Source organism: Mus caroli, unplaced genomic scaffold (genome assembly GCF_978045245.1).
Source record: "Mus caroli unplaced genomic scaffold, Mus_caroli_1 scaffold_11, whole genome shotgun sequence".
Taxonomy (NCBI): Eukaryota; Metazoa; Chordata; class Mammalia; order Rodentia; family Muridae; genus Mus; species Mus caroli.
The window spans coordinates 18,088,439-18,116,323 of record NW_028227266.1 but is presented as its reverse complement, the minus strand read 5'-3'; the positions used below and the strand labels follow the sequence as shown (position 1 = coordinate 18,116,323).

The 27,885-nt window shown below is 49.0% G+C and overlaps 2 protein-coding genes across 3 annotated transcripts in view; one reads left to right on the top strand and one right to left on the bottom strand.

The window, feature by feature from the left end:
- The window catches only part of Pde4a (phosphodiesterase 4A), a 61,914-nt gene extending 52,861 nt beyond the window's left edge, over window positions 1-9,053 (bottom strand). Inside the window, exons 1-2 of the mRNA XM_021171448.3 lie at window positions 8,947-9,053; window positions 2,142-2,209 (exon numbers count right to left, since the gene is read on the bottom strand). The gene's annotated coding sequence lies outside the window, so the exon portion shown is untranslated. The remainder of the gene's footprint in view (window positions 1-2,141; window positions 2,210-8,946) is intronic.
- Window positions 9,054-9,117: 64 nt separating this feature from the next.
- Cdc37 (cell division cycle 37, HSP90 cochaperone) lies at window positions 9,118-20,184 on the top strand. 2 transcript variants are annotated; one of them, XM_021171787.3, is made up of 8 exons: window positions 9,118-9,337; window positions 15,957-16,235; window positions 16,501-16,756; window positions 16,850-16,965; window positions 17,045-17,167; window positions 18,479-18,661; window positions 18,784-18,855; window positions 19,652-20,184. In XM_021171787.3, the coding sequence occupies exons 1-8, from the start codon at window positions 9,236-9,238 to the stop codon at window positions 19,805-19,807; spliced, it is 1,287 nt and encodes a 428-aa protein (XP_021027446.1). In that variant the 5' UTR covers window positions 9,118-9,235; the 3' UTR covers window positions 19,808-20,184. The 2 variants fall into 2 exon arrangements, with proteins under 2 accessions (XP_021027446.1, XP_021027447.1); XM_021171788.3 differs by having other exon boundaries at window positions 9,119-9,337; window positions 16,648-16,756.
- Window positions 20,185-27,885: the final 7,701 nt, after the last annotated feature.

Sequence of the window (27,885 nt, the reverse complement as noted above, 5' to 3'; positions counted from 1 at the left end):
ATTTGAATTCCTGATTCTTCTGCCTCCAGATTGTTTGTTTTGTTTTGTTTTGTTTTGTTTTGTTTTGTTTTATAGACAGTGTTTCTCTGTGTAGCCCTAGCTGTCCTGGAACTCTCTCTGTAGACAAAGCTAGCCTGGAGCTCAGAAACCCACCTGCCTCTGCTTCTTGAGTGCTGGAATTAAAGTTGTGTTGGCACCAACTAGTGAGCCTCCAAGTTTTTGTTTGTTTGTTTGAGATTTATTTATGTATATGAGTACACTGTAGCTGTCTTTAGATACACCAGAAGAGGGCATCAGATATCATTACAGATGGTTGTGAGCCACCATGTGGTTGCTGGGATTTGAACTCATGACCTCTGGAAGAACAGTCAGTGCTCTTGACCGCTGAGGCATCTCTCCAGCCCATGTACATCCAGCTTTTTTTTGTTTGTTTGTTTGGTTGGTTTTGGTTTTTCGAGACAGGGTTTCTCTGTATAGCCCTGGCTGTCCTGGAACTCACTTTGTAGACCAGGCTGGACTGAAACTCAGAAATCCACCTGCCTCTGCCTCCCGAGTGCTGGGATTAAAGGTGTGCGCCATCATGCCCGGCTGTGCATCCAGTTTTTATGTGTTTGATTACAGCTATATCTACCACATCCTACTAAGTTATTTCTGTGTGATGGGACTCAGATAATTTCCAGTCTATCACAAATGACTAAGACTTGGGGTGGAAAGTGAGTGAGATGCTAAGGATCAAAGCCAGAGTCTCATGAGTGCAGACAGGCATGCGGCTATTAAGCTATATGATGCTCCCTGCTTTTGTATATGGTATATGATGTGGTGTGTGTGAGAGAGAATTCTGATACATAGCCCAGGATGGCCTCAAACTCAAAGTCTTCCTCACTCAGTCTGCCAAGTGCTGAGACAGATGTGAACCGCCAAGCCTGAATCTTTCCACTTTTTGAGATTGCACATTCTATGTTGTCCTGTTGGCTGCCAGCTCCTAGGATCATGAAGCTCTTCTGCCTTAGTTTAAGTATCTAAGACCACAGTCATGTGTCACTGTGCCCAGTTAGACATGGTTGGACACTGTCACCCCCCTCCATGTTACAGAACACCAAAACTAATTCTTCCTAGCTTCTTTTTCTTGTCTTATTGCAATGGCTGAGATGGTAATACAATGTAAGGTAGAAAAGCTGAATATGAATGTCTTCTGATTGTATGGGGCAATGGCACCCTCTCTTTATGCTCCCACAGACAAACGTAAAGAATGCTAAAATAAGGAAGGGACAAGGGAATAATGCAGTGTATCTGCAAGAGACTCTGGTACTACAGTTTCATAGGCTCTGGGAGAAAGAAATGTTGTGACTGTCCTGGAACTCACTGTGTAGACCAGACTGGCTTTGAACTCAGAGATCTACCTGTCTTTTCTTCTTGAGTACTAGGATTAAAGGCCTGCACAACCACATCTGGCTCTGATGTTCTGTTTTCATGTATATGAACCTGTGTATGGGGTGCATTCACATGTGGGTACATTAGACTTCTTATTTATATTTTATGTATATAGGTGTTTTGTCTGTATGTATCATGGTTAAATGCTCTGGAGTTTCAGGTAGTTACAGATGGCTGTAACCTGCCATGTGAGTGCTGGTAATTGAACCTGGGTCCTCTACAAGAGCATCAACTGAGCCATCTCTCTACTCTTTTAAAGGCTGTGGAATGAAAGAAGGGAAGAAGAGGGGCTGGAGATATGGCTCAGCGATTAAGAGCTCTGACTGCTCTTACAAAGGTCCTGAGCTCAAATCCCAGCAACCACATGGTGGCTCACAGACATTTGTAATGAGATCTGATGCCCTTTTCTGGTGTGTCTGAAGACAGCTACAGTGTACTTATCTATAAGTAAGCCTTTTTTTTTTAAAGGGGGCAGGGAGAGAATGAGTGTAGCTGCAAGAGAGTCTGGTAATACACTCTGGGTTTTGAAGGCTCTAGAAGGAAAGAGAGTCTGTTAGCATAGGTTTCTGTTCTTCGGGTTCTAGAAAAAAGGAAGAAAGGCACCTTCTCTCTCTATGCACACCGCTATGCTTAGCCCTATAGAGAACAGAGCTTGAAGTATGATACCTAGATTCTATAATCATAACAGCATGGCTGCAGTCAAATCCTACCTCTGCCACGTCCTGGTGATGTTACCCTGGATAAATCACCCGGCCTCTCTGGGCTTCAGTTTTCTCACCTGTAACATAAAGGTACTATTTAGCTCATATATGCTGAGGCTGATGTGAGGATAAAAAAGATAAGGCAAGGGAAACTCTGAACACATGGTCTAGGCACTCACAAAATGCCAGCTGCCATCCTATTTATTATAGTAATTGCTATGGCCGGGCTTTGCAGCACATGCCGTTAGTCCCAGCACTTGGGAGGCAGAGGCAGACTGTTCTCTGAGTCCCAGACTAACCTGGTCTACAGCGTGAGTTCCAGGACAGCCAGGGCTACACAGGGAGAGAGGTACAGGGTGTCCTTGAGAGGCCATAAAACATTCAGAGAGGCTGGCTCTGTTAGTCTCCTTGCCATTCCTAAATACTTAAAAAGTATTCAGACCTCAGGACCTTTGTACATTCTTTTCTTACCACCTAGAAAGTGTCTCAAAGTATTCTATGTTCTTTTAAATCCTGGATCCCTTCACCCTGTTAATGTTATCTAACTTAACATTTAAACTACTTTTTAAATGTGTGTGTGTGTGTGTGTGTGTGTGTGTGTGAACTGAGTGTAGGTGGACACATGTGCCACTGCCCTCATGCAGAGGCTGCAGAAGAACTTTCAGGAGTCAGCAGCTTTCTGCTTCCACCATGGAATACCAGGATCAAACTCAGGTCTTCTCATTTGTGAGATGTTGAGAACTGGTCCTAATACTTTGTCTTAATTTGGCTCTTAAAGCTGAGCTTCCAGATATGAGGGTCCCTGCCCCGAGTTGGCTTTGATTGGTAATAAAGAATTGCCATGGGGCTGGAGAGATGGATCAGCGGTTAAGAACACTGACTGCCCTTCTGAAGGCCATGAACTCAAATCCCAGCAACCACATGATGGCTCACAACCATCCGTAATGAGATCTGATGCCTTCTCCTGGTGGGTCTGAAGACAGAGCTACAGTGTACTTACATATAATAAATAAATAAATAAATAAATAAATAAATAAATAAATAAATCTTTTTTTAAAAAACCTGTATTAAGCCAGGCGTGGTGGCACATGCCTTTAAGTCCAGCACTCGGGAGGCAGAGGCAGGCAGATTTCCAGCCTGGTCTACAAAGTGAGTTCCAGGACAGCCAGGGCTATACCTGGCTGAAACCCTGTCTCGGGGAAAAAAAAAAAAAAAAAGAAAAAAAAAAACCTGTACTAATGCTTATGCATAATTAGTATATTAGTGAAGGAAAGGAATATGCACGAAAGGCCAGGTCAGAACCAGTGGGTGGGTATGCTCAGTGTCAGCACTCGACTCCCCAAAGACCTGGGCTCCATTCCCAGCCCTGCAAAGAGAAAGGGAATGGGGTCTGAGAACAAACCCTTGTTCAGTCCCTCAATACCCAGGGCCACATCAGAATCCACTCTCTACGGCATGCATGTTCAGTAGGAGAATAGCTTTGTATGGATTAGACAGCCTGTGTGTTGGCAGAGAAATTCACCTCCCATAGCTGCTCTCCCTGGGCAGCCAGTTGGAAACATCTTTTCATCTGTCTCATGGCTCCAGCTTTTTAAATGGAGTCACTTGTTTGCTTTTGGTTTTGTGACAGGTCTCTCGATGCAGCCCTCACTGACCTAGAACCAAAGATCCAGCTCCTGTCTCCCGAGTCCAGCAGGCCAGGCCCTGGGCTCAGTTGGGTCTCTATAGGTAAGGCTACTTTCTTAACTGTCCATAACCATTCCTTTGTACAACTAAGAGGCCGTCTCACACAGGGCCCAGACCGGCCTGGAATTCCAGCCCTTCTGTTGGGACTGCCTGAGTGCTGGGATTAGACACACACTACTTTTTCTTTCCTACCTTCTTTTTCTCCACTTGAAAAAAAATTACATTTAGCTGGATATGGTGGTGCATGCCTTTAATCCCAGCACTCAGGAGGCAGAGACAGGTGGATTTTTGTGAATTTGAGGCCAGCCTGGTCTACAAAGTGAGTTCCAGGATAGCCAAGGATCTGTACACAGAGAAACCCTGTCTTAGAGAAATAAACAAAACCCAAAACAACAACAAAAAAGAAAAAACAGTTCCATTTATTTCTTTATGTGGGGACAGGAAGGGCGGGCATGCATAGCAGTGTATGTGTGGAGCTCAAAGACAGGGGTCGGCTCTCTCTTCCACCATGCGGATCTTCTATTTGCAGACTTGGTGGTAAGCACCTTTACTCTCTAAGCCATCTTTTTAGCCACTTACTCATTTTTATAAGAATGATGATTCAAATCCTATGTAAGAGAGCAGCAAGGCAGGGTGGCTAGCACCTGTCTTCCTAGCACTTGGGGAGAGAGGCAGGAGGGTCAGGGGTCTAAGATCAGCCTAGGGAACTTGTGACCCTGTCTCAAAAACAAAAAAAGCCAGGTAGAGTAGCTAATTGGTTCATGATAACCCTTTTTTCCTGTTGTCTAATTATCTGAATCAAGTCTGAATTTTAATTTCCTTTCACTTAATCAGGATTTTTTTTTTCTTTAAAGACAGGGTCTCACTGTGTCCCTGACTATCCCAGAACTCATCCTGTTGCCAAGGCTTTCCTGGAACTCACAACAGTCTGCCTCTGCCTCTAGAGTACTGGGGTTAAATGTGAGGGTTACCATCCCAGGAAAGACTTTGGTTTTGAGACTGGATCTCCTGAAGCCTAGGCTGGCCTCAAACCCCATTGTCAGCCTGGAGCTCTCAGTCTTCCTTGCTGCCTCTATCTCCCAAGTGCTGGGATGTCAGTCAGCCAGCACCTCCATTGCTGGCAGAATTTTCCTTATAATGGTCTAGTTTATATACAAAGACTTGTTTATAGATGGATCTTGCTCCCTGGCCAAGCAGAAACAGGGACCTAAGTGTGTCTCCTTTGCTGCAACTATGGTCTGGCCAAAGTGGCTGGTGTTTACAGTAGGTAGTTAGGGACAGGAATGAAATAAACAAAGAAGTGGATTTTGGAGCAAAGGCATGCTTGGCTCCTGGCCTGCCTTACTCTCAGCCTCTAAATAGCTGAAGAAATAGAAGCGCAGGAACACACAACAAATGGCTGGGATCTCTGAAATCTCACTGCAGCTAAGTGGTGTTTGCAGTGAGGATTCCCGCCTCCAGCCTTAGCCCAGCCCCCAAACTGTAGAGGATACCAGCACTACAAAGAAACAGGACACACCCTAGCACTCTGCTCTGGGGGAAGGTGGGCCACCAGGGATTGAAGAGAGGGAACCATCTCTAAGTAACTCCGGTTTGAGTGTCTTTCCCAGTCCCCAGGGGCTGGACACAGCTGGCAATGCTTGGTGATGTCACCGGAGGTCCCCGTTCCCAGCCATTAGGCAGCGCCAGTGTCAGGAACCTAGTTGGGAACACACACACAAAGAGCACAGAATGAGGTGATGTGGAGACCCTACAGGAACGTACCAAGCCAAGAGTGGAGTGGATTATTGCTTTCTTGGGAGAGTTAGAGGAAATCCATGATCTAGATGTCCTACCTTCGTGGAGTCAGCGCCCCCACCCACTTCCCTACACAGCTGACAATCCAAAACTTACCTTGCTAGGAAAAGGGGCTGGAGAGAAGAGCCCCGCCCTCTCTGGCCTGGGGTCAGACCCTTTGCTGCTAGGTGTGGGTATATGGGAGACCCTCCAGATGTATGTCCGTCATGCGCGAGCCCAGGCTGGGATAGACTGCTCCTGCTGCTGTGCTGAATTGCCAAGCTTGAGGAAGAGGAGGGGGAAGAGAAAGGGGACTCTCCAGCTCTTCCCACCCACTAAGGAGTTTGAGCGCGAGGGGGAGGGGCCACAGAGGGTAAGGATTTTTATGTCCACCACACCTGCGGTTCCATGGGCAGGAAACACCCCCAAATCTGCAGATCTTTATTCGTTTCAGAAAGCCCCCTCTCCAACAGCTCCTGAAAGGTTGGGGAGGGGTCCTTCCCAAGCCAAACAGAGAGCACTCCTTTCCTTCCACCAGACACCACCGCAGCGGAATACATCCCTTAATCTGGGATAATCCTGGTTCCAGGAGGCATCGTGAGTTTCTAAATCCTGTATCAAAGCATTGAAAGGGATGTGCGACCCTGAGTACCTCAAACTAAGATAAAATGGACTCCTTTAAGACCCAGCCTAAATACAGAGGTTAAGGGGAGCTGGAAGAGGCTGTGGGCAACTCCAGAAAGTGAAGACCAGAAAAGACCTGTCCAGTGCCTTCGGGGTCCCCCTGGGGGCAGGGCTGTCAACACTGTCGCTGCTTAAACCTCAGCGACACCCAGAGGCGGAGAAAGGAGCCATTTTTAGGTGAGGGATTCTGGAGGGCTGCTTACGAGTGGGAGTGGCGCGCGTGGTGGTGGTGGTGGTGGTGGTGGTGGTGGTGGTGGTGGTGGTGGTGGTGGAGTATGAAGACTGTGTTAATCACCATCTGCTTCTGATCCCCACACAAGGACAGGTCTGTAGCATCCGGCATGTACCAACCCTGACTGAAATACTGCTTTCTGTCCTAGAGCAGGGTTAAGTCAGAGGGCGCTCCGCTTGCCACGCCACCAAGACTAAAGACATGAGTTTAATACCTGGGATCGCCATTGAGGAAGAAGACAACTGACTCCCGGAAGTTGTTTTCTGACTTCAACGTGTGCATTCTAGAACTCACCATCTTCCCCATAAATAAATAAATCTAATATCTATTTCTTTTGAGATACAGTCTCTCTACAGCTCTGGCTATCCTGGTACCCACTAGGTAGACAAGCTGGCTGCCTCCACCTCCAGAGTGTGCCACCACCACCAATCAATGAATGTAATTTCTTAAGTACTGGAGCTGAGTAAGAAAATACTTAAGTACTGGCTCAGTGGGTAAAGATGCTGGCTACCAAAGCTGGACGACTAAAATTTGATTCACAGGGCCCACAAGGTAGAGAACTAACTCCAGTAAATTATCTTAAGACCTTCACATTGTGCACCCTGCCTGGTGTGCGTGCCTAACACACACACACACACACACACACACACACACACGAGCGTGCTCAGACTTTTTCTTTTTTGGTTTTGTTTTCTTTTTTTTTCTTTTGTTTTTTGTTGGTTTTGTTTTGTTTTTTCCCCAAGACAGGGTTTCTTTGTATAGTCAGTCCTTCCTGTCCTGGAACTCACTCTGTAGACCAGGCCGGCCTCTAACTCAGAAATCCGCCTGCCTCTGCCTCCCAAGTGCAGGGATTAAAGGCGTGCACCACCACTCCCTGGCCAGACTTTTTCTTTAAAGGACTGAGGCTGGGGAGACAGTTTAGTGGCACTTGCCACCAAGCCTGATGAACTGAATTTGATCAGTGGGATCCACATGGTGGAACAAAACTGACTCCAGAAAGTTGTTTTGACGTTCACGTGTGTACAAACACATACCAAATTAATAAAATGTCATTTTAAAAACCTACTTATGGGCTGGAGAGATGGCTCAGCGGTTAAGAGCACTGACTGCTCTTCCAGAGGTCCTGAGATCAATTCCCAGAAACCACATGGTGGCTCACAACCATCCTTAATGAGATCTGAAGACAGCTACAGTGTACTTACATATAATAAATAAATAAAATCTTTTTTTTTTAAAAAAAAACAAAACAAAACCTACTTATTTAGCTGAACATGGTGGTCCACGCCTTTAATACTAGCACTTGAGAGGCAGAGGCAGGCGGATCTCTGAGTTTGAGGCCAGCCTGGTCTACAAAGCAAGTCCAGGACAGCTGACTTGTTTTATGTGTATCGTGTCTGCATATATGTCTATGTGAGAGTGTCAAACCTTCTGGAGCTGGAGTTACAGGCAGATGTGAGCTGCTATATGGGTGCTGGAAATTGAACCTGGGTCCTATGAAAGAGCAGCCAGTGCTCTTAGCTACTGAGTAATCGCTTCAGCCCCTAAGATGTAATTTAAATTTTTATTTATTTACTTATTTATTTAGCCAGGTGGTCCTGCTATATGCCTTTAGTCCCAGCATTTAATCTTCAGAGGCAGAGGCAGTCAGAGCTCTGAGTTCTAGGCTATTCTGGTCTATAGCGTGAGTTCCAGGACAGCCAAGGCTACACAGAGTAATTCTGTCTCAAAACAAACAAACAAATAAATATTTTAAAAAATTTAAGGGCAGATCTGGCATAGTGGGGCACACCTTTAGCCCCAGCACTGGGGAGAAGAGGTAGAAAGATCTGTTAGTTTGAAGTCAGCCTGGTCTACATAGTGAATTCCAAGACAGCCAGAGCTATACAGTGAGACTCTGTCTGGTGGTGGTGGGGGGGCAGGGGGCGAGAATTAAGGGCAAACATGATTAAAAAAAAATTGTGTATTAATGTTTTGTCTGCAAGTATATCTGTGCGCCACATGCATGCCTGGTGTAGTCAAAGGCCAGATGGGGACGTAATATATCCTGGGCTGGACTTACAGATGGGTGTGAGCGGCCATGTAGGTGTTGGGAACAGAATCCGGGTGCTCTGGAAGACCAGCCAGTCTCCAAACTATTGAGCCAACTTTCCGGCCTCAATTTTGACTTTTTTTTAGAGTATTGTAACAACCTCTAAAAACTTTTAGGTTGTGTAACAACCCTGACGTCCTGGAAATCACTCTGTAGGCTAGGCTGGCCTCGATCCGCCGGCCTCTGCCTCCTGAGTGCTGGCATAGCGCCACCACCGCCCAGCCAATTTTGACTTTTTGACAGTCTCAATATGTAGCCCTGGCTGGACTAGAACTCCTGGAGAGCCACCTGATTTTGCCTCTAGCGTACTTGGAATACCGTGGGCCACCACGCCCAACGCGACTAACCTTTTGTTTCTAAAGGATGGTCAGTCTGGTTTCGGCGGGAACTTCCAGAAGGCCTCACCACGTACTCCTGGCCCTTTAAAGAAGACCTCTGGTTGCCAATGCCGCCGACTCCCGTTGCTAAGGACGTAACGTCACGCGTCGACGCTGGGGCGGGGCCGTCCTGCGCGGCGCCCTGGGCGGAAGCGGAAGGGGCGGGGCTCGCCGAGCGGACTCTCTAGCCCTTGTGGGTCCCTGTTCAGCGCCCGGCCGTGTGGAGCCCCGGGAGCCAGTCCGGGCCTCCGAAGCGAAGATGGTGGACTACAGCGTTTGGGATCACATCGAGGTGTCGGACGATGAGGACGAGACGCACCCCAACATAGACACGGCCAGCCTCTTCCGCTGGCGGCACCAGGTGGGGCTGTGCGCGCTCATCCCCTTCCCCCCCACTCCCGGGACCCCCCGCTCTAGAGTTCTGACCTCTTCCCCAGGCCACCTGGCGTGGGGGCGGGGGAGACCTTAGTTATTGACATCTGGAGCCGCCTGCTCCACAATCTAGACTTTTCTCTTTCTTTTCTTTTTCTTTTCTTTTCTTTTCCTTCTTTCTTTTTTTTTTGAAACAAAATTTCACTGTGTAGCCTTCCCTGGCCTAGAATTTGCTGTGTAGAACAGGCTGGTTTCTAACTCACAGAGATCCTCCTGCCTCTGCCTTCCCAGTACTGGGATTAGAGACATGTGCCTTCATGCAAGGCCGGACTTTTTAATTCCATCCCAGGACTCCTGGCTTCTTCACCGTAATTCTTCACCTGTATCTCCAGGCGTTCTCTCTGTGCTACGGTTCTCTTCTCTTTGTAAGTTTACTTATTGTGTGTGTTCCCGTGTGCACGTGGCACAGCATGCCTATGGCGATCACAGGATAACTTGCAGAAATTGGGCGTCTCTTTTCACCATGTTGGAACTGGCTGTGGAACTCGTTACCCCACGTTGCCACAAGCACCTTTACACTCTGAGCCATTTTATCAGTTGGTAATACTTTAGTCAGAGTCTTGCCTCTCCCCATCCCCAAGCTGACCCTTGTAGGGTCCCCACCATCCTGTGCGGAACCTTCTGTTCTTCCTCAGAGTCTAGACCCCAGGTTCTGTTAGGTGGTCTCATAGCCCAGCCACGCACCCACTTCATATTGCACGTCTCCCTTCTGCCTCTCCTCACCACCTATAATCTGGAGCCACAAAACTTCTGATTATGGCATCTACTTCCCAGGATCTTAGGCATGAATTTCCATTAAGGCCCAGAGACGACCCCCCCCCCCAACTTCCAAACTAAATGAGCCCTTAATTTAACTGTCAATCTCTTGCAGCTGGGATTCCCCAGTCCAGGATCCCTTTCCCTAGGTTATAGACCAGAGCCCCCTTATCCTCTGTATTTAACCTCCATCTCCCCTCTTGCCCATCATTCAGTTCCAGTGGCTCTCCTTATTCTCACCTCCTGTAGACTCTTATTTCCCGTTACTCCAGGAAACCCCACCCACTTAACTTCCTGTTAGAACCTCTGCTCCTTCTAGTATAGTAAGTAGACCCCCTCCTGCCCACCATGGCTCCTGTATGAACTGTAGCCATCATTGAAAACTCACCAAACCAGGAGCCAGATGATGATGACACACATTTTTAATCCTAGCTCTCAGGGGGCAGAGGCAGGCAGGCCTGTGAGTTCAAGGCCAACCTGGTCTACAGAGGGTTCTACAGCTAGCTAGGGCTACACAGAGAAACCCTGTCTGGAGGGATGGGGCCGGGGGTTGGGTAGGACAAAGAAAGAGAGGGGGGAGGGGAGGAAGTGAAAGAAAAGACAGCTCACCAGCTCCCAACCCAGAAAACCAAGCCTGTCCTGTCCTACCTGCCCGTTCCCTCCAGCTTCATCTGTCTCTCTCCAGGGTTCAGAGCATCCTAGTTAACTCTGGACCTCCCAGATATTGTCCCACATCACCTTACTTTCTGAGCATGGTAGCACACCTGTAAACTCAGGTCTTAGGAGGCGGACGAAGGAGGATCTGGGATTCAGAGTCAGTCCTCAATATAGGGCAAATTCTAGGCTAGCCTGAACTACATGAGACAATTTCAAAAACCAAATGGGCTGGAGTTCAGTTGTATGGCATTGCCTTGGGCTCCATCTCTAGCACTGCTTAAAAGCTACCCATGGTGGGGCGGGCCTGTAGTCCGAGCACTGGGGAGATTGAAGCAGGAGGGTCAGAAGTTTAAAGTCATCAGCCACGGTAAGTGTGAGACTGGCACAGGCTACAGGGGATCCTGTCAACCACCAAGCAAATAAAATACAGTCCTCTGCAGTTTTACATCTGTCCAAAACAGATGCCCCAGATTGAGACCTTAGTGTGAGACCAAGTGTGAGCAAGCCATGCTCTTGACCCTCACTTGTGCCATTATTACCTGCAGGCCTGTAGCATACTACCAAGATGTGAGGGTGGCCTGGACGTGTGGTTCAGTGGTAGAGTACTTCTCTAGCATGCAAGAGGTACTGGGCTCCAACTCTGTCGCAGCAGTAAAGAGACAATGGCCTAAGCTGCTCCCCAAATTAAAGCATCTATACCCATATACTTGTGTGTCTTACACTCTTTGTTTAAGTTACATCTTAATTCTTTTGTGTGTGTTCATTCTTATGTGTGTGTAAATGTGCCGTGGTACCCTTGTGGCAGTCAAAGGATAACTTGATAGAGTCCACTTTCTCCTTACATGTGGGTTCTTGGGATCAAACTCAAGTCATCAGGCTTGGTAGCAGGCCTTTTCCCACTGAGCCCTCTCATTGGCCCCTGTGCTTGTTATACTCTCAAGCTGAGGGCAGGTACTTTCCATTTAGGAATTTTGCATCCCACCTTCTTGGGGAAAACTTCTCCTCATTACTCCTAGAAAATCCTTCCCCATCCTCCCCAAATCCAGCATTTGGCTCCCAGTCCCACCCACACACCTATTCCTTCCAGTTTCCTGGGAAGACCACCTGCCAGGCAGCAGTGTGTGGCAGCAGAGCAGCCCAGTGCCTCGCATAGCATTGTATTAGGAAGCATTGAAGAGCCACACACAGCTGCAGAACCATTCCCGGGAACACCTATTTCTGTTCTGTGAAGGTTTGTCTTCCTCCTGGGTAGAAAACAGTTGGGGCCTGCCGGGTGGGAGGGAGGCCTCTGGCCTGCTGGTACAGACTTTGTTTCCTGTCTTGCTGCCATGGCTGTAATACTGAGGAGGGAAGTGGGACCAACTGCCCTAGCACATGTGGAAGGACAGGCAGTCTCTGGTGTACACGCTGACTTTACCGTGTTCTATGTCCATCTGTGAGGGGCTGGATTCCTAAGCGCTGAGCAGACCTTGACAGCGCACATTTCAGGTCTGTGACCCTGGTGTGCTCTGACTTGGAGGGCTCTCTGACTGCTCTGACTTTCCTGAGATGGGAGTAGGACCCAGGTGCTCTGTGCAGTATGTAAGTTCCTGGTGTTTAACAACTGCTTCTCTTGGGATAGTTCCTGCCATCACTGCTTAGGTGCTTGTGATTTCAGAAAACATTTGAAGCCAGATGTGATAGTGCACGGCTGTCATCTCAGCACTTGAGTGAGAGAGAGGCAGAAGAGTCAGGAACTCAAGCTATCCTTTGCCACATAGCAAAGGTGAGCACCCATGTAAAAATAAACAGCAGGGGCCCTGCAAGGTAGCTCAGTGGGGGAAGGCACCGGTCACCTGAGTTTGATTCCAAGAGAGACGGGACAACTGCAGGGTGTCCTCTGACCTCCGCAACCACACTATGGCACACATCTGTTCCTGCCACCATGCACACAATAAATTAAAATTTGAAATTAGCCAAGCAGTAGGGACATACACCCTTGATCCCAGCACTGGGAAGCTGTGGTGTATCTCTGTGAGTTCAAGGCCAGCTTGGCCTAGAGAAGGAATTTCAGGACAGCTAGGGCAGAGAAATTCTGTTGTTGTTGTTGTTGTTTAAATAAAATAAATAAATAAATAAATTTTTTAAAAATCTGGCTTGACCTGCTGTTGCAGGCTTGTGTTCCCAGCTCCTGGGGATGCTGAGGCAGGAGACCAGCATTCAAGGCCAGCCTCAACAACATAAGGCAACACCAGGTCAAACTAGGAAATACAAAAGGGTGGTGTGCAGTATGTGCAGCTCAGTAGCAGGCCGCTTGGGGAGCAAGTGGGCGACACTGGGTTCAGTCCCTGGTAGATCCCTACCAAAAAATATATATATATATATATGTGGAGGTTTGGGAAAGGGGGAGTGAGTTCCAAGCCCACCCTCCGAGGCTCTGTGGCCAGACATGTGGTATGTGGGGTTTCGTCTGGCTCCTTCCAATGTGCTCTATGGTGTCAGAATTCTGAGAACCTTTGTGTCTCTTCTGTAAGGGACACCCATGCCATCCTGTTACTTGTATAAGCCTGACCAGCCAGGTGGCTGCTGTCACCAACACCACAGTCCCTGTTTTTAGCTTCAGCCTCCCTGGCAGCTACTCAGAGGACACTAGGGAGAATGGTGGCGGTCCTCCAGAAGCCAGCAGCCTGGCAACTTCCTGCTGCTCTGGGCTCTGGTCAGTGACTTAGGAGAGCAGGCCAGGGCTGCTGTGTCAGGACTTATCATGTGTGCACATAAGTGGATTCATATAGAGGACACGGGAGACAGGCGTCGTGCTTCCCAGTTCTGCTCATTCTCTTGAGCAGGGTCTCTCACTGATCCTGGAGCTAGGCTGGGGGTCAGCAGGTCCCAATCATCCTCCTGTCTCTGCTCCCTACAGTACTGGGGTTATAGGTGGCAGTCTATTTGAGTGCTGGGAATGTAAAGGCAGGCCTCATGTTTGGGAGCCCTGTCACTAAAAGCAGTCTCACTGTAGCCATCCCCTGTGCAGCTTCTACCCTCCTGTGCTCCTTACTGTAATGCTTGGGCTTTTCATCAAGGGTGTGTGTGTGACAGGTGTGCTTTTACACATACACCCAGAGTGCATGTGTGCAGGGCAGCTTGAAGAGTCACTTTTCTCCTTCCACCTTGTAGATCCTGGGGTCGAACCCGGGTCATCAGGCTTGGCTGTGCGTTCCTGCTGAACCCTCTGACCTCATGCTTTGGTTTTTCTCCCAGTGTGCGAGCACTCGTGCATGTGGGTTTGACTTTTCACTATCAGGACACTGTTCAGGAAATTACACCAGGGGCAGATGAAGTTGCACACCTGAAATCACAGTGCTGGGAAGACTAAGAGGAGCGTCTGCGTGTAGGAGCTTAGGGCCAGCCTGGCCCACATGCAAGGGCCCATCTCTGAATGGATGAATGAAGGAATGAATGAATAACAGACATCATGACACATGACATGAGATCCATGTGCCTGCCTGGTAATATATACCAGTCATCCTGGCTGTCCTGAGGCTGAGGAGAGAGGATTGGAAGAGCAGGGACCCCCAGACTACAGAGTGACTTCTGATCTAGCCTGGGCAACTTCAAGGGACTGTCTTATAGTGAGAAGCTGGTCACAGTGTTGCTGCTTGTCACTGGAGTCCAAGGGAATAAGTCAGGAGCTTCACCACAGGTGTAAGCCACCATCAGCTACATAGTGGATTCCAGACTACATAGCAAGACAACAACATAGCAAAACAACAACAAAATGGGGCTGGCTAAAGGTGCCAGGTAAAGGTGCCCACTCCCAAGCCTGGGGGTCTGAGTTCAATCCCTGGAACTGGGCAGTGTCCTCTGATCTCCACATACCTGTGCTGTGATGTATGTGTGAGCAGATTCAAAGCATTAATAAAATGGCTGGGGGTGTAGTACTTGACCCTAAGTTCAGCCCCTAATACTGCAAAGTGAATACACCTACTTCCACATGTATATGTCCACACACAGAGGAGGACAACTTTGTAATGCGAGGGTTTTCCTGCTGGGGCGTGGGGCAGAAGCAGATGGATCTCTGAATTCAAGTCCAGCCTGATCTACAAAGCATGTTCTAGGACAGCCAGAGCTACACAGAGAAGCCCTATTTCAAAAAACCTAAATGGATAAATAAGTAAATAAATGGAGTTTTGGTGACTTTATTCTGTGTGTGTGTGCGTGTGTGCATCTGTATCTGTGTGTGCATATTTACCACAGTTCACACGTGGCGGTCAGAGCACAGCCTCGCCGCCTTGCTGTTGCTTCTCTCTGCACTCGGGTCACCAGGCCTGGCAGCTGCCATCTTTACCTTCTGAACCATCTCACTGGTCCTAAAATTTATTTTATTTTGTTTACTTGCTTATTTTATGTTTTGCCATAGGTTTCACTCTGCAGACAAGGATGGCCTTGTCCTCAGAGATCCTTCTGCCTCCATCTGCCCATTGTTGGGATTAAAGCCTTTTGCCTTCCATTTTATTTCAAGACAGTCTTCGCTGAGTTGCCTAGGCTGGCCTGGTACAAACTCAGGCTTCCTTCCTCAGCCCGCCTAAGTGCTTGGTTACAGAAGTGCTCCACTTGGGATTTTCTTTGGTTTTGTTTGTGGTGCTGGTGATGCAACCCAAGATGTCTCAAGATGGTAAGCAAGGGCTGGCCAGGTGGTTCAGTGGGTACAGCCACTTGCCACCAAGCCTGACACCCTGAGTTCAATCCCTAGCGCATGCACAGTGGAACTCATGCCAGTTGTCCTCTGACCTTTACGTGTTGCTGGGTTTTTGTTACTGTTTGTTTGTTTCCAAAATTAAAATGAGCAAGGTGTTTGTTGCTCAGTTGCTTCCCACACACAGTCAGTCCCTGTTGGCCTATCTCACACCTGCACTTGAGAGACCGGAGGATCAGAGTTCATGTTCATCCTGTTACATAGCAACGTTTTCATTAGTTAAACCTAGTCTTCAAAAAAACATAGACATGTGGCAGCAGGGCGCCAGCGGGTGGGTAGCACGTGGCTGTGTGCTCTGTAGTCAGGGCCCAGGGTGTGTCCCTGACCCAGGCCTGTCTGGTCCCCTGTGGTAGCAGGGTAGGAGTTCTTTTTATGACCGGCTGCTGACTGTCCCTGCCTGCAGGCCCGGGTGGAACGCATGGAGCAGTTTCAGAAGGAGAAAGAGGAACTGGACCGGGGCTGCCGGGAGTGCAAGCGCAAGGTAGCTGAGTGCCAGCGCAAGCTGAAGGAGCTGGAAGTGGCTGAGAGCGATGGCCAGGTGGAGCTTGAGCGCCTTCGAGCTGAGGCACAGCAACTGCGCAAGGAAGAGCGGAGCTGGGAGCAGAAGCTGGAGGACATGCGCAAAAAGGAGAAGAACATGCCCTGGAATGTGGACACGCTCAGCAAAGATGGCTTTAGCAAGGTGGGACACTGGCAAGAGCACTATGGAGTGCGGTCAGGCTAGCTGGGGGCAGTTCGGTGGTGGAGGCTAGACATGCCTGTAAAGACCCCAGGTCCACCCCTGTCTCCCCATCCCAGTAAACTAGAAAAGGAATTCTGACAGTGAGAGCCAGGCAAAGCCACCGGGTGGGGTGCGAGGATAAGGGAGGGACAGACAGACAGTTTGAGCTTGGGATTGGCTAGTGGAGGCCAACGAAGCCCATCCGTACCCTCTGATCTGCCCGAAGGCCCGCGGCCATGCCTCCGCCACCTTGATGCACTTAGCGACGCCACCGCCTCCGATGTGGACAGGATGGGCGCGGCGGCCACGGCCCCCAAACCCCAGGCGCGCCCCTGCCTTGCCCCAGCCCACTTGCCCTCTCACCCTGTCACAGAGCATGGTCAATACCAAGCCTGAGAAGGCAGAGGAGGACTCAGAGGAGGCAAGGGAGCAGAAACACAAGACCTTCGTTGAAAAATATGAGAAACAGATCAAGCATTTCGGTAAGTTCCTGCACAAAGGCTAGGTTAGGAGTCAAGGCCAGCGAAAGGCTTCCAATGGCCTCTGCGACATCTTCCCAACATCCTCCCCTGCAGGCATGCTCCACCGCTGGGATGACAGCCAGAAATACCTGTCGGACAATGTCCACCTGGTGTGTGAGGAAACGGCCAACTACCTGGTTATCTGGTGCATTGACCTGGAGGTAGAGGAGGTAAGTGTGCCCTTCCCAGCTGCGGGGACTCCCAGGCACTGCGCCTGCTGACCCCCCGCCCACTTCTTTGTCCTGGCAGAAATGTGCACTGATGGAGCAGGTAGCTCACCAGACCATGGTGATGCAGTTTATTCTGGAGCTGGCCAAGAGTCTGAAGGTCGACCCCCGAGCCTGCTTCCGGCAGTTTTTCACCAAGATCAAGGTAATGAGCTCCTGTACCACCAGGAAGTCCACAGTGCAGTGCGTGCTGTCAGATCTTTATCAGAGGGGCTTGAGGTGGTGACGTGGGGTTGACGGTGGCCGAACATGGCCATACATATGTATACTTGTGTGTGTGTGTGTGTGTGTGTGTGTGTGTGTGTGTGTGTGTGTATATATATATATATATATATATATATATGTGAAACGTATGTGGATGTGGACCCATATGATTAAGAGACAACTTTGTGGGGCCTAGCAAACACAGAAGTGGATGCTCACAGTCAGCTATTGGATGGATCACAGGGCCCCCAATGGAGGAGCTAGAGAAAGTACCCAAGGAGCTAAAGGGATCTGCAACCCTATAGGTGGAACAACATTATGAACTAACCAGTACCCCGGAGCTCTTGACTCTAGCTGCATATGTATCAAAAGATGGCCTAGTTGGCCATCACTGGAAAGAGAGGCCCATTGGACTTGCAAACTTTATATGCCCCAGTACAGGGGAACGCCAGGGCCAAAAAGTGGGAGTGGGTGGGTAGGGGGGTGGAGGGGAGGGTATGGGGGACTTTTGGGATAGCATTGGAAATGTAAATGAGAAAAATACCTAATTAAAAAAATGTGGTAGACAGAAAAAAAAAAGAGAGAGAGAGAGACAACTTTGTGTGGTTGGTTCTCCACCTTTCTGTGGGTCCCTGTGGTAAAACAAGCTGTTAGGCTTACATGGCAAAGCACTTCACCCACTGAACCACCTAGCTGACCCTATTTGAGGATTTCTTTCTATTCACTTACTTTAAATATTAAATAATTTATATATAATGTAAACATATTGCATAAACATCATATAAGTCAATATTTAATTGTTTTGTTGCTGTGTGTGTGCCTGAGTGAGTTTATGTGCATCATGCGCATGCGAGTGTCTTCAGAGGCTAGAAGAGAGTGTTGGGTCCCTGGAGCTGGAGTTGCTAGGGTTTGCAAGCTGCCATGTGGGTAATGGGTACCAAACTTGGTTCCTCTGAAAGACTGGGGAACCTGAGAGCAGGGCAGGGTAGAACAGTCCAGAAGTGAGGTTTCTATAAGACCTTGCTGGAGGACACCTGAAGATGTGATACCAAGCTGGTGCTATTGAGCTGAGCCAGGAGGCTGGCCATTAGCAGGTGGTCTCACAAGCTAGTAGGATGGACGCTGAATGCAGGAGACAAAGGCCAAATCTTGAGGTAGCCATGGTGGAGTTCAGGAAAAGCTTCAGGGAGCCTCTACCTCCCTAAACATCTGGATATCAACTGCAGTAAGCAGCACCTACCCTCTTCCACAGACCGCTGACCACCAGTACATGGAGGGCTTCAAGTATGAACTGGAAGCCTTTAAGGAGCGAGTGCGGGGCCGCGCCAAGCTGCGAATAGAGAAGGCCATGAAGGAATATGAGGAGGAGGAGCGCAAGAAGAGGCTAGGCCCTGGTGGCCTGGACCCCGTGGAGGTCTATGAATCCCTGCCTGAGGTGTGGCTCCCAGGGCCCAGGAGGGAGGAGGGTGATGTGTACCCATTGCTGCTCCCTGCCCCCGCCCCTCTGCTCCCACCCATCCCAAGCCCAGGCCTTCACCCTGGCCCCTCTGTACTCAGGAGCTGCAGAAGTGCTTTGATGTGAAGGACGTACAGATGCTGCAAGACGCCATCAGCAAGATGGATCCCACTGTGAGTCCCCAGTCTCTGTGGCAGATCGCAGATGGCCAGGGGTACAACCCTGTCATCCAAGAGCAGGGTTGTGAGTCCAAGACCAGGCTTAGTTAAATGAGCCAGAGCAATTCAGTGAGACCCTGTCTGAGAACGACACCCTCGTGTACGCACGCACGCACGCAGCACAATACCAGTATACTTTAAAAAAATCTTTTAATTCCTTGCCCCAACACCACCACCTTTTTTCTCTGAGATAGGCTCTCACTGTGTAGACCAGACTAGCTCAAGACTCACAGATAGACCTGCCTCTGTTCCCAGGCTAGCTCCAGACTCACAGATTAGAGCTGCTCTGTCCCCTGCGTGCTGAGGTTACCTCGCTGGTTACTTAGTTGCTGGATTGTAATCTCTGGTCCTCATGATTTGGAGGAAAGTACTCTTAACTGCTGAGCATAGCTGTCACCACTCCCTTTTATATGTGTGTTTGTTTTTTGAGACAGGGTCTCATGTAGCCCAAGCTGACCTCAAATGTGCTACATAACTGATGACCTTGACTCCTGACCCTCCTGCCTCCACTTCCTAATTGGTGGGATCACAAGTGTGTACCACCATATCTGGTAGTCTGTGGTGCTGGAATGGGAGAGTCTCCAGAACACTAGGTGATTTCTGCACCCGCTGAGTCACATGCTAGCTTCTGCAATTCTTTATTACCAGTCCTGGGTGGAGTGGGTGCTGAGCAGCCTTGAAGGAGGTGCAGGGGACACTGGGCATCATGGTGCTGGCACAGCCTCACCTGCTGTCCTCCCTCTTTCCACAGGATGCCAAGTATCACATGCAGCGTTGCATCGATTCTGGCCTCTGGGTCCCCAACTCCAAGTCTGGTGAGGCCAAGGAGGGGGAGGAGGCGGGCCCCGGGGACCCATTGCTGGAAGCCGTCCCCAAAGCGGGCAACGAGAAAGACGTCAGTGCGTGACCCTTCTCCAGAAAAGGAAACCTAGCCACCATGTCCCTAGCTCCCAACTTCTTCACTTGTGCTGCTCCTCACATCCTGGCCCATGGCCTGCCCCGTGTCCCCTCTCCTTCCGCCTGTCCCCAGCGCTCATCAGACTCTCTGCTTCGGGTTGAGGGGCTCTGCTGTCTGCAGCCCCCTACCCCCATCAGCGTTATGCCAAAGTCCTGGGGGCCTGGGGAGGGGCAGCAGTTGCCAGGTTGGTCCACCGGGTTGGGGATGCAAATGTCCCCATCTGGGCAAGGTCTGTCCCTAGGGGTCTATGGTCACTGTTTTTCTTCTGTCTAGCTTCCTGTCCTGCAACTGGCAACAATGTCCAATAAACAGTTCCAGGTGCTGGAGGCCGCTGGCTCAGTGCTGTTTGAGGCAGAGGGTGAACCTAGGTGGGGAGAACCGGAGTGCTAACAGCCACCCATGCCTTTGCCCTGTCCTCACCCTTCTGAAGTCCTAGGCCTTCTGTGTCTCTCCAACTGTCTGTCTCATCCTCCCCTAACTCCTCCCTCTGCCTCCCCTCTCTCCCTAGCACTACATGGAGACAAGAGGACAGGAGTTTGAGGGTAACCTGGGCATGAGAAATATGTGGCCTTTCACACTGGACTTTGCCTCTGCTAGGGGAACATCTTAATCCAAATTTTAATTTGTGTGTGTGTGTGTGTGTTCGCACGCCTGAGTGTCTCTTTGAGATAGGTTTGTATGTATCTTTGGCTGTCTGGGAACACACTATACAGACCAGGCTGGCCTCAAACTTAGATATCCACATGCCACTCACTACCTCTTGAGTGCTGGGATCAAAAGCATGAGCCACTCCTGACTTAAAATTTAATTTATGTGTGAGTGTTCTGTACGTGTGCATGTAGTGGCTGCAGAGGCCAGAGTCTCTTAGAACTGTAGTTCCCAGTGGCCCTAAGTCCACTGTGGCTACGTGGAGTGAACACAGTGTCCTCTGCAACATTGAGCCTTTTTTCCAGTCCTGGGGAGCAACTTTGAGGATTTTTCCTGTTAGAAAGAATGTAGCCTAGGGCTCTGGCTAGAGTTCAGTGGCAGAGCTTGGCTTAGCATGGATTCAGTTCCAGCAATGTTTTTTTTTGTTTTGTTTTTGTTTTTAAAGCACATGTATCATTCTGAAGAATGAATGAAACAGAAGGATCATGTGTTCAAGGCTGGGCTAGGCTGACCAGTGAGTCACTGTCTTGGTGAAAATAAATGAAAGGGATTAGTTTACAGAGTGTTTGCCTAGCATTCAGGAAGCTCTGCTTTCTAGCCCTATGCTGCAGAAACTGGGTATGGTGCCACATCTGCAAATCCCAGGCCCAAAGTTGGATTTAATTCTGGAGTTAAGGTTGGTGGACTGAGAAGACCTCAGTTTAGACACCAGCACCAAAATGCTGGACATGGCCATGTGCACTTCCTGTAACCTCAGGGTCTTTGGAGATAAGACCGTGTCCTTGGGGCTTGGTGGCTGCAGGTCTTGCTTCAGATTGAGAGACCATGAGTAGGAATAACATGAAGCATGATAGAGCGAACCACTCAGCATCCTCTGGGTCCTACCGTACACAGACAGGCACAGTACACATGTGCCTAATGCTGATGGCACACACAAAGCACATGGTTGTCCAGGCCAGTAAACTTACATGACCTGGTGAGATGGCTCAGCCGTGAAAGGCACTAACCACCAAGCTTGGCAGTTTTAATTCCTACAACATGCTACCTGATATCAGGGGAGAGCCAAATCAGCATACTACAGAAGAGTGTAACCTAAAAAATAACGTTAATAAGCAAATGAACAAACATGAAAAAATGGTGCAGTGAGCTGAAATCAGCCAAAGGCAAGATTCTGACCCTTCATCCTCCTTTTAGGGCATTGCCCTCTCGGAACTGCTTCTCACTCAGGACCCAGCTCAGCCTTTGGAAGACAGCAAGCAGCTGATCTCCGAATTTGAGGCAAGGCTAGTCTACATGGTGACTTGCAGGCCAGCCAGGGCTGCACAGTGAGATCCTATCTCAGAGAACAACAGAATGAAAAAACATTTTAACCAGCCCTAGCTCGGTGCAGTGCACCGCCTTCCAGACATGTTCCTGGGAGCTCTGACCCTCTCACCTTTCACACCAGCTGCCAGACTGCCTCACTAGTATGCTATGACCTGTGGACTACCAGGCACTATGAGCCTTTCCTTCCCTTCTCCCCTGAGACTCCCCCAGCACTGGGAAAGGGGACTGGAGCATGCACAGTAGGCCCACAGAAAAGATTTGCAGAATGGCCAGAATGCTCTTGTGTCCAAATGTCTATCCACCAGAGGGCAGGAGTGAGCCACAAATCTTTACAAGCCCAGTGTTCTCTAGTTGAAAGGTCTGTGACTCAGTTCCAGGTGATCCAAACACATGGGGGAGGGGTGTGTGTGTGTGTGCTTTAAGGTCATAAACCATGATGTGGTTGCTGGGAATTGAGCTCTTTTGGGATAGTAATCAGTGCTCTTGACCATAGTGATTCCTCCAGCTCATGATTTTTGAGATTAAGTGTCACTGTAGCACAGGCTACTCTGGAACTTGTGACAGTCATCCTACCTCAGTCTGCCTAGTGCTGTGATGAGCATAGGTTGTGAGTTACTTTGACAGTCTGGTTTGGTTATATTTTTAACTCATTGAGTTGTCTAATAACTGAATACAGAGTACATGCCTATAATCCCAGCACTTGGGAGGCTGAGGCACGAGTATGGACCGAGTTCAAGGCCAGCCTGGGCTATCTTGTGTCAGTGTGCTTTGTTTTGTTTTTTCATAACAAAATAGTTCCACAAATAGGTCTAAAATTTTTATTGACTTACTTATTGTGTAGACATTGAAAAGCAGCTGGAGTTTCTGTGTTTCCACTGTGGAAACTGGAGCTAGAACTAAGTATTGATGTCAGTACTGGTGGCAAGTGTCTTTACCCGCTGAGCCATCTCAGCAGCTCATTGTAGAGGGATGCCCATTAGCTGCTTTGGCTGTCCAGAAGCCTCTGGTGACTTCCTGTCCCCCCCCCCCCCCCCCAGGCTCCTACACAGTGCTGCACATTGAACTGGGTCCTCGATTGCAGGGAAACGGAAGCACTTTGCTTTCATTTTTAACAGCTACAAAGCTCCGTGGGGGGATGTCCCAGGAATGGAGTGGCGTCTGTGGGCTGTCATCTTTTGCCGCCCTACTTCTCTTGTTTTTCCTTTCTCTGCCATGGTTGACACAGTTTCTAGAGAATACTGCTTCACACATGTACGGCAGGACATGGAGCCTTTGAAAGTCTCCCAGCAAGTCACCTTGCAGCCCTCAGGAGAGAGGGGCCTGGCTGTTCCCTGACCTCCATTCAGAAGACAACAGGCTTTGTTTTCAATTCTTTATCTTGGCTTTTCCCAGGTCTGGTGGGAACTTTAGGGAAGCCCTTCCCCCAAAAACCTGCCTTGCTTAGGGGAATCCCCTCATTTCTGAAACCTGTTTCAACTGTCCTGGGTTTGTCCCTCTTAGTGTGGAAAGTCCCCATTGGGGAAACCCCTTGGGTATCCCTGCTGAGTAATGGACAGGTTTAGGGTGCAGCAGTTCTACGAGACCTCTGGGTCATAAGAACAAACACAGGCCTTCCCAGTAGCCTCAGGTAGCTGGTTTTCTCTCTCCACGTTCAGTGTGGGATGTTTGTCCTGCTTTGAATGAACTGCAGACTTGGGCTGGCACTCATATCTGTACTTCCAACATCTGGAAAGCTGAGACAGCAGAAGGGCTTTGAGTCTGAGGTCAGCCCAGGCTAAAGTGAACTCCACAGACCCTGCCCATCTTTCAAAAGAATATGAAAACAAAACCAAACAGAAACGGGAGGGAGGGGGGAGGGAGAGAAGCCCAACCAGCCCAGAAGAGCTCAGTCTGCAGAGTGAACTGTAAAGGAAGTGAGGTTTGAGCCTCGGAACCTACACAAAGGCAGAAGGGGCGCTTCATGCTCATTAGCCCGGTAGCCATTGGAGCCTGTGGCCATCTTGCCTGTCCAAATGGGATGTTACAGGTCAATGAGACCTTGTCTCAAACAAAACCAAACCAAGGTGGATGGCAGTTAAGGAATGACAGTTAAGGTTTTCCCCCTGGCCTCCACAACTGTGTACGTGCATGTGCTAAATATCACACACAAATAAAACAATAAACCAGAGGCAGGTAGATTTCTATTTGAGGCCAGGCTGGTCTACAAAATGAGTTCCAGAATAGCCAGAGCTCCAGAGAGAAACCCTGTCTTGAAAAACCAAAAATAGAAAAAGCCAAGCCTTGGGACCTTTGGAGAATGCCAAACTCTGGCTACCCTGGCTCGTGACTCAGCATCCCCTGGGGGTGAATGAGCTGTTGTTTATTATTACTGTGATTATTAGGGCCATTATTGTTATGAGTCACCCAGTTTGAAGTGCTGGGTACAGGATCCAGGCCCTCTATTTCAGCTTCCGAACTCCAGAGGGGCTCCACCCATCTGAGCCGGCTCTTGAATTTGGCACAGTCCTCTTCCTGCTATTGAACTCTTGTGGCCTGGGCAGTGGCAGAGGAGATTGTCTTAGTTATTTTCATTGCAGTGAAGAGACACCATGACCAAGGCAATTTATAAAAGAACACATTTATTGGGGATCAGAATCCCAGAGAATTAGAGTCCTTTATCATGGTGGGGAGCATGGCAGCAGGCAGGCACGCAAGTGGAGAAGTAGATGAGATATTACATCCTGAACCACAAGCAGGAGGCATGGAAAAGAGAACTGGGAATATCTTGGCCCTTTGAAGTCTCAAACCCATCCACCCTCAGTGACAACACCTCCAACAGGGCACATCTAACCCTTTCCAAACAGATATGCTGAGTGGAAACCAAGATTCAAATATATAAGTCTGTGGGGCCCACTCATTCGAACCACCACAGAGTGTCAGCAGAGAAAGACAGCTGGCGCTTGGAAAGCAGAGAGAGAGCAGCCTGGCCTCCAGCTCAGACCACTCCCACTCGGTGTCTGCCCACTGGGCATGTGCCCTCTCCTTGGTGGGTCTCACATTCTAGACCAGTGAAGAAGGAAGTACAGAACCTCAGAGAGCTCGGTGATGTGCTCATCCAGTACAGACAGTGCCCAGGTCCCATCCCAGCACTTAGGAACCTGGAGTCATCACTTGCCCAGTCCCATCTCCATCCATGTACGCATGCACGCACACGCATGCGCGCACGCCCTGGCCGGAGTGGAGGGAAGAGGATTGGGCTCGGGTCGTCCTCAGCTATATAGAGATGCAAACTGAGCTACATAAGAACCTGTCTCAGAAAAGAAAAGAAAAAAGAAAAGAAGGAAGAAGCTGGGTGGTGGCGGTACAAGCCTTTGATCCCAGCATTCAGGACACAAAAGAGTTTGAGGCCATCCTGATCTACAGAGTGAATTCCAGGACAGCCAGGGCTACACAGAGAAGCCCTGTCATGGAAAAAGAAAAAATGAAAAGGAGGAGGATATGGGGCAGAAGATACGGCTCAGCAGTTAAGAACACTGGCTGCTCTTACAGAGGACCTGGATTTGGTTTTTATTATAAAACCATCAGTAACTCCAATGCCCTCTTCTGGCCTTCATGGGCACCAGGCATGCATATAGTGTGCAGAAACACTAATAGGCTAAATACCCATACATATAAATCTAAAAAAAAAAAAAAAAAATTAAAAGCAAGGAGGAAGAGGAAAGAAGAGTGGAGTGAGATTAGGGCTGGCAAGTGTAGAACTCTGCCTCAAGATTCAGTCTCTAGCATCCCAGGTGAAGGGAGAAAGATATGTCCTCTCAGTTGGCAAGGACAACAGATCTAAGCTTGACTGTCGTAGTTTCAAGTCTGGCTTCTCATTTCTGGTGGTTTGAATGATAAGGTCACCCATAGCCTTGAGCATTTGAATTCTTGGTCCCCAGTTAGTGTAGCTGTTTGGGAAGGCTTGGAAGGTGTAGCCTTGCTGGAGAACGTGCATCACTGGGAGCGGGCTTTAAGAGTTGGGCTTCGGGCTGGTGAGATGGCTCAGTAGGTAAGAGCACCCGATTGCTCTTCCAAAGGTCCGAAGTTCAAATCCCAGCAACCACATGGTGGCTCACAACCACCCATAAAGAGATCTGATGCCCTCTTCTGGTGCATCTGAAGACAGCTACAGTGTACTTACATATAATAAATAAATAAATCTAAAAAAAAAAAAAAAGAGTTGGGCTTCAGACATTCCTGGCTTGCTGTTTCCTGCCTGTGGTTACAGATGTTACTTCACAGCTCTACCAGCCGCATGCCTGGAGCGTTCTTCTGTGCTTCAAGCCATCATGGTGGTGAATTCCTCTCTCTCTTAAACCCTAAGCAACAAATAAACTTCCCTTCTGTAAACTGCCTTGGTCATGGTGTTTTATCACAGCAATAGAAAAGTTCCTAAAGCAGCCAGTGGTGGCGCACGCACGCCTTTAATCTCAGCACTCAGGAGGCAGTGGCAGGTGAATCTGACTTCAAGGACAGCCAGGCTTACACAGAGAAACCCTGTCTCAAAAGACTGACAGACAGGCAGGAATAATAATTAAGAATAATAGGGCTTGCAAGCTGGCTCAGTGGGTAAGAGCACTGACTGCTCTTCTGAAGGTCCTGAGTTCAAATCCCAGCAACCACATGGTGGCTCACCCTCTTCTGGTGTGTCTGAAGACAGCTACAATGTACTCACATACACTTTATAAAAAATAAATCTTAAAGGGGAAAAAAAACAACAAAGTCACCATTTTGTTTCCTTTACCAGAAAGTTTCCGTGGGATTGAACACTCCAGCACTTTGTTGAGGAGAAGGGGTTATGCTCTCTGCTCTGTAACTACTTTCTGGTGAAATTAGGACTCCCTGTCACAGCCCAGGGAGGCTGGTCTGTTAGCCAGAGCAGGGGAGGAAATTAGGGCAGTAAGGCATTCACCACAAGCATATGATTTGCTGACCCAGCTGAAGAGACAGTCTCATCTGCTGGGCGCCTGGGCTCACGTTAGTTTTTAGCAGGTCCAGGGCTTTCTGGTTTGTAGGGCTGCTTGGGTCTGGTGTGGTGTAGATCATTTCTGGAGCAGTTTACAATCTGCTTCTGATTCATGGATGGTGTGCACGGGCCGAGTGGAACCATACTAATAGAGATCTGGACTAGGGACAAAAGTCAGGGAAGTTAAAGGAAACATATTTGGAGAGCCTCGGAAATGGGCAACAGGCAGGGAGGCATAGGAGGCATAGGAGTTCAAATCCAGGCAACCACATGGTGGCACACATCCTTAATGAGATTGACGCTCTCTTCCCTTGTGTCTGAAGAAAGCTACAGTCTACCTACATATAACAATGAATAATGGTTTTTCGAGACAGGATTTCTCTGTGTAGACCTGGCTGTCCTAGAATTCACTCTGTAGACCAGGCTGGCCTCAAACTCAGAGATCCGCCTGCCTCTGCCTCCCGAGTGCTGGGATTACAGACATGCCTAACCACTGCCCGGCTTGAATAAATCTTTAAACAAAAACAAAAACTGGGTCTCATACAGTTGTTTTCAAATCTATGTTGTTTTCAAATCTATGTTGTTTTCAAATCTCGCCCCAACCCAATGTAGAGAGGATGGCATTGAACTTTCTTTTAAAATTTTATTTATTTTATGTATTTGAGTACACTGTCGCTGTTCTTCAGACACACCATTAGAGGGCATCGGATCCCATTACAGATAGTTGTGAGCCACCATGTGGTTGCTGGGAATTGAACTCAGGACCTCTGGAAGAGGAGTCAGTGCTCTTAACCTCTGAGCCATCTCTCTCTTCTGAGCTTTCTTTACCACTCAAGTGCTGAGACTACAGGCATGTGTCGTCACACTTAATTGCAAGCACTGAGCTACAGCCTATTCACCAAAGACTGTTCAAGGAACGCTTGGGTGGTGGGGCTTGGGCTACGGTAATTTAAAAGGGGTGGTGATGGGAGAGGTTGGTTGCGTAGGGATAGCACTGGGAGCCTCAAGCCTTGGTGACTCTGCAGCCGTGATGCCCTGGTGTAGGCCGACGGGCAGAAGCCTAAGCAAT

Coding starts and splice junctions, on each gene's coding strand:
- Cdc37 (XM_021171787.3), top strand. CDS start 9,236: ATGGTGGACTACAGCGTTTGGGATCACATCGAGGTGTCGGACGATGAG. Junction 16,236..16,500: donor GCAAAGATGGCTTTAGCAAG/GTGGGACACTGG, acceptor ATCTGCCCGAAG/GCCCGCGGCCATGCCTCCGC. Junction 18,662..18,783: donor TCTATGAATCCCTGCCTGAG/GTGTGGCTCCCA, acceptor CTCTGTACTCAG/GAGCTGCAGAAGTGCTTTGA.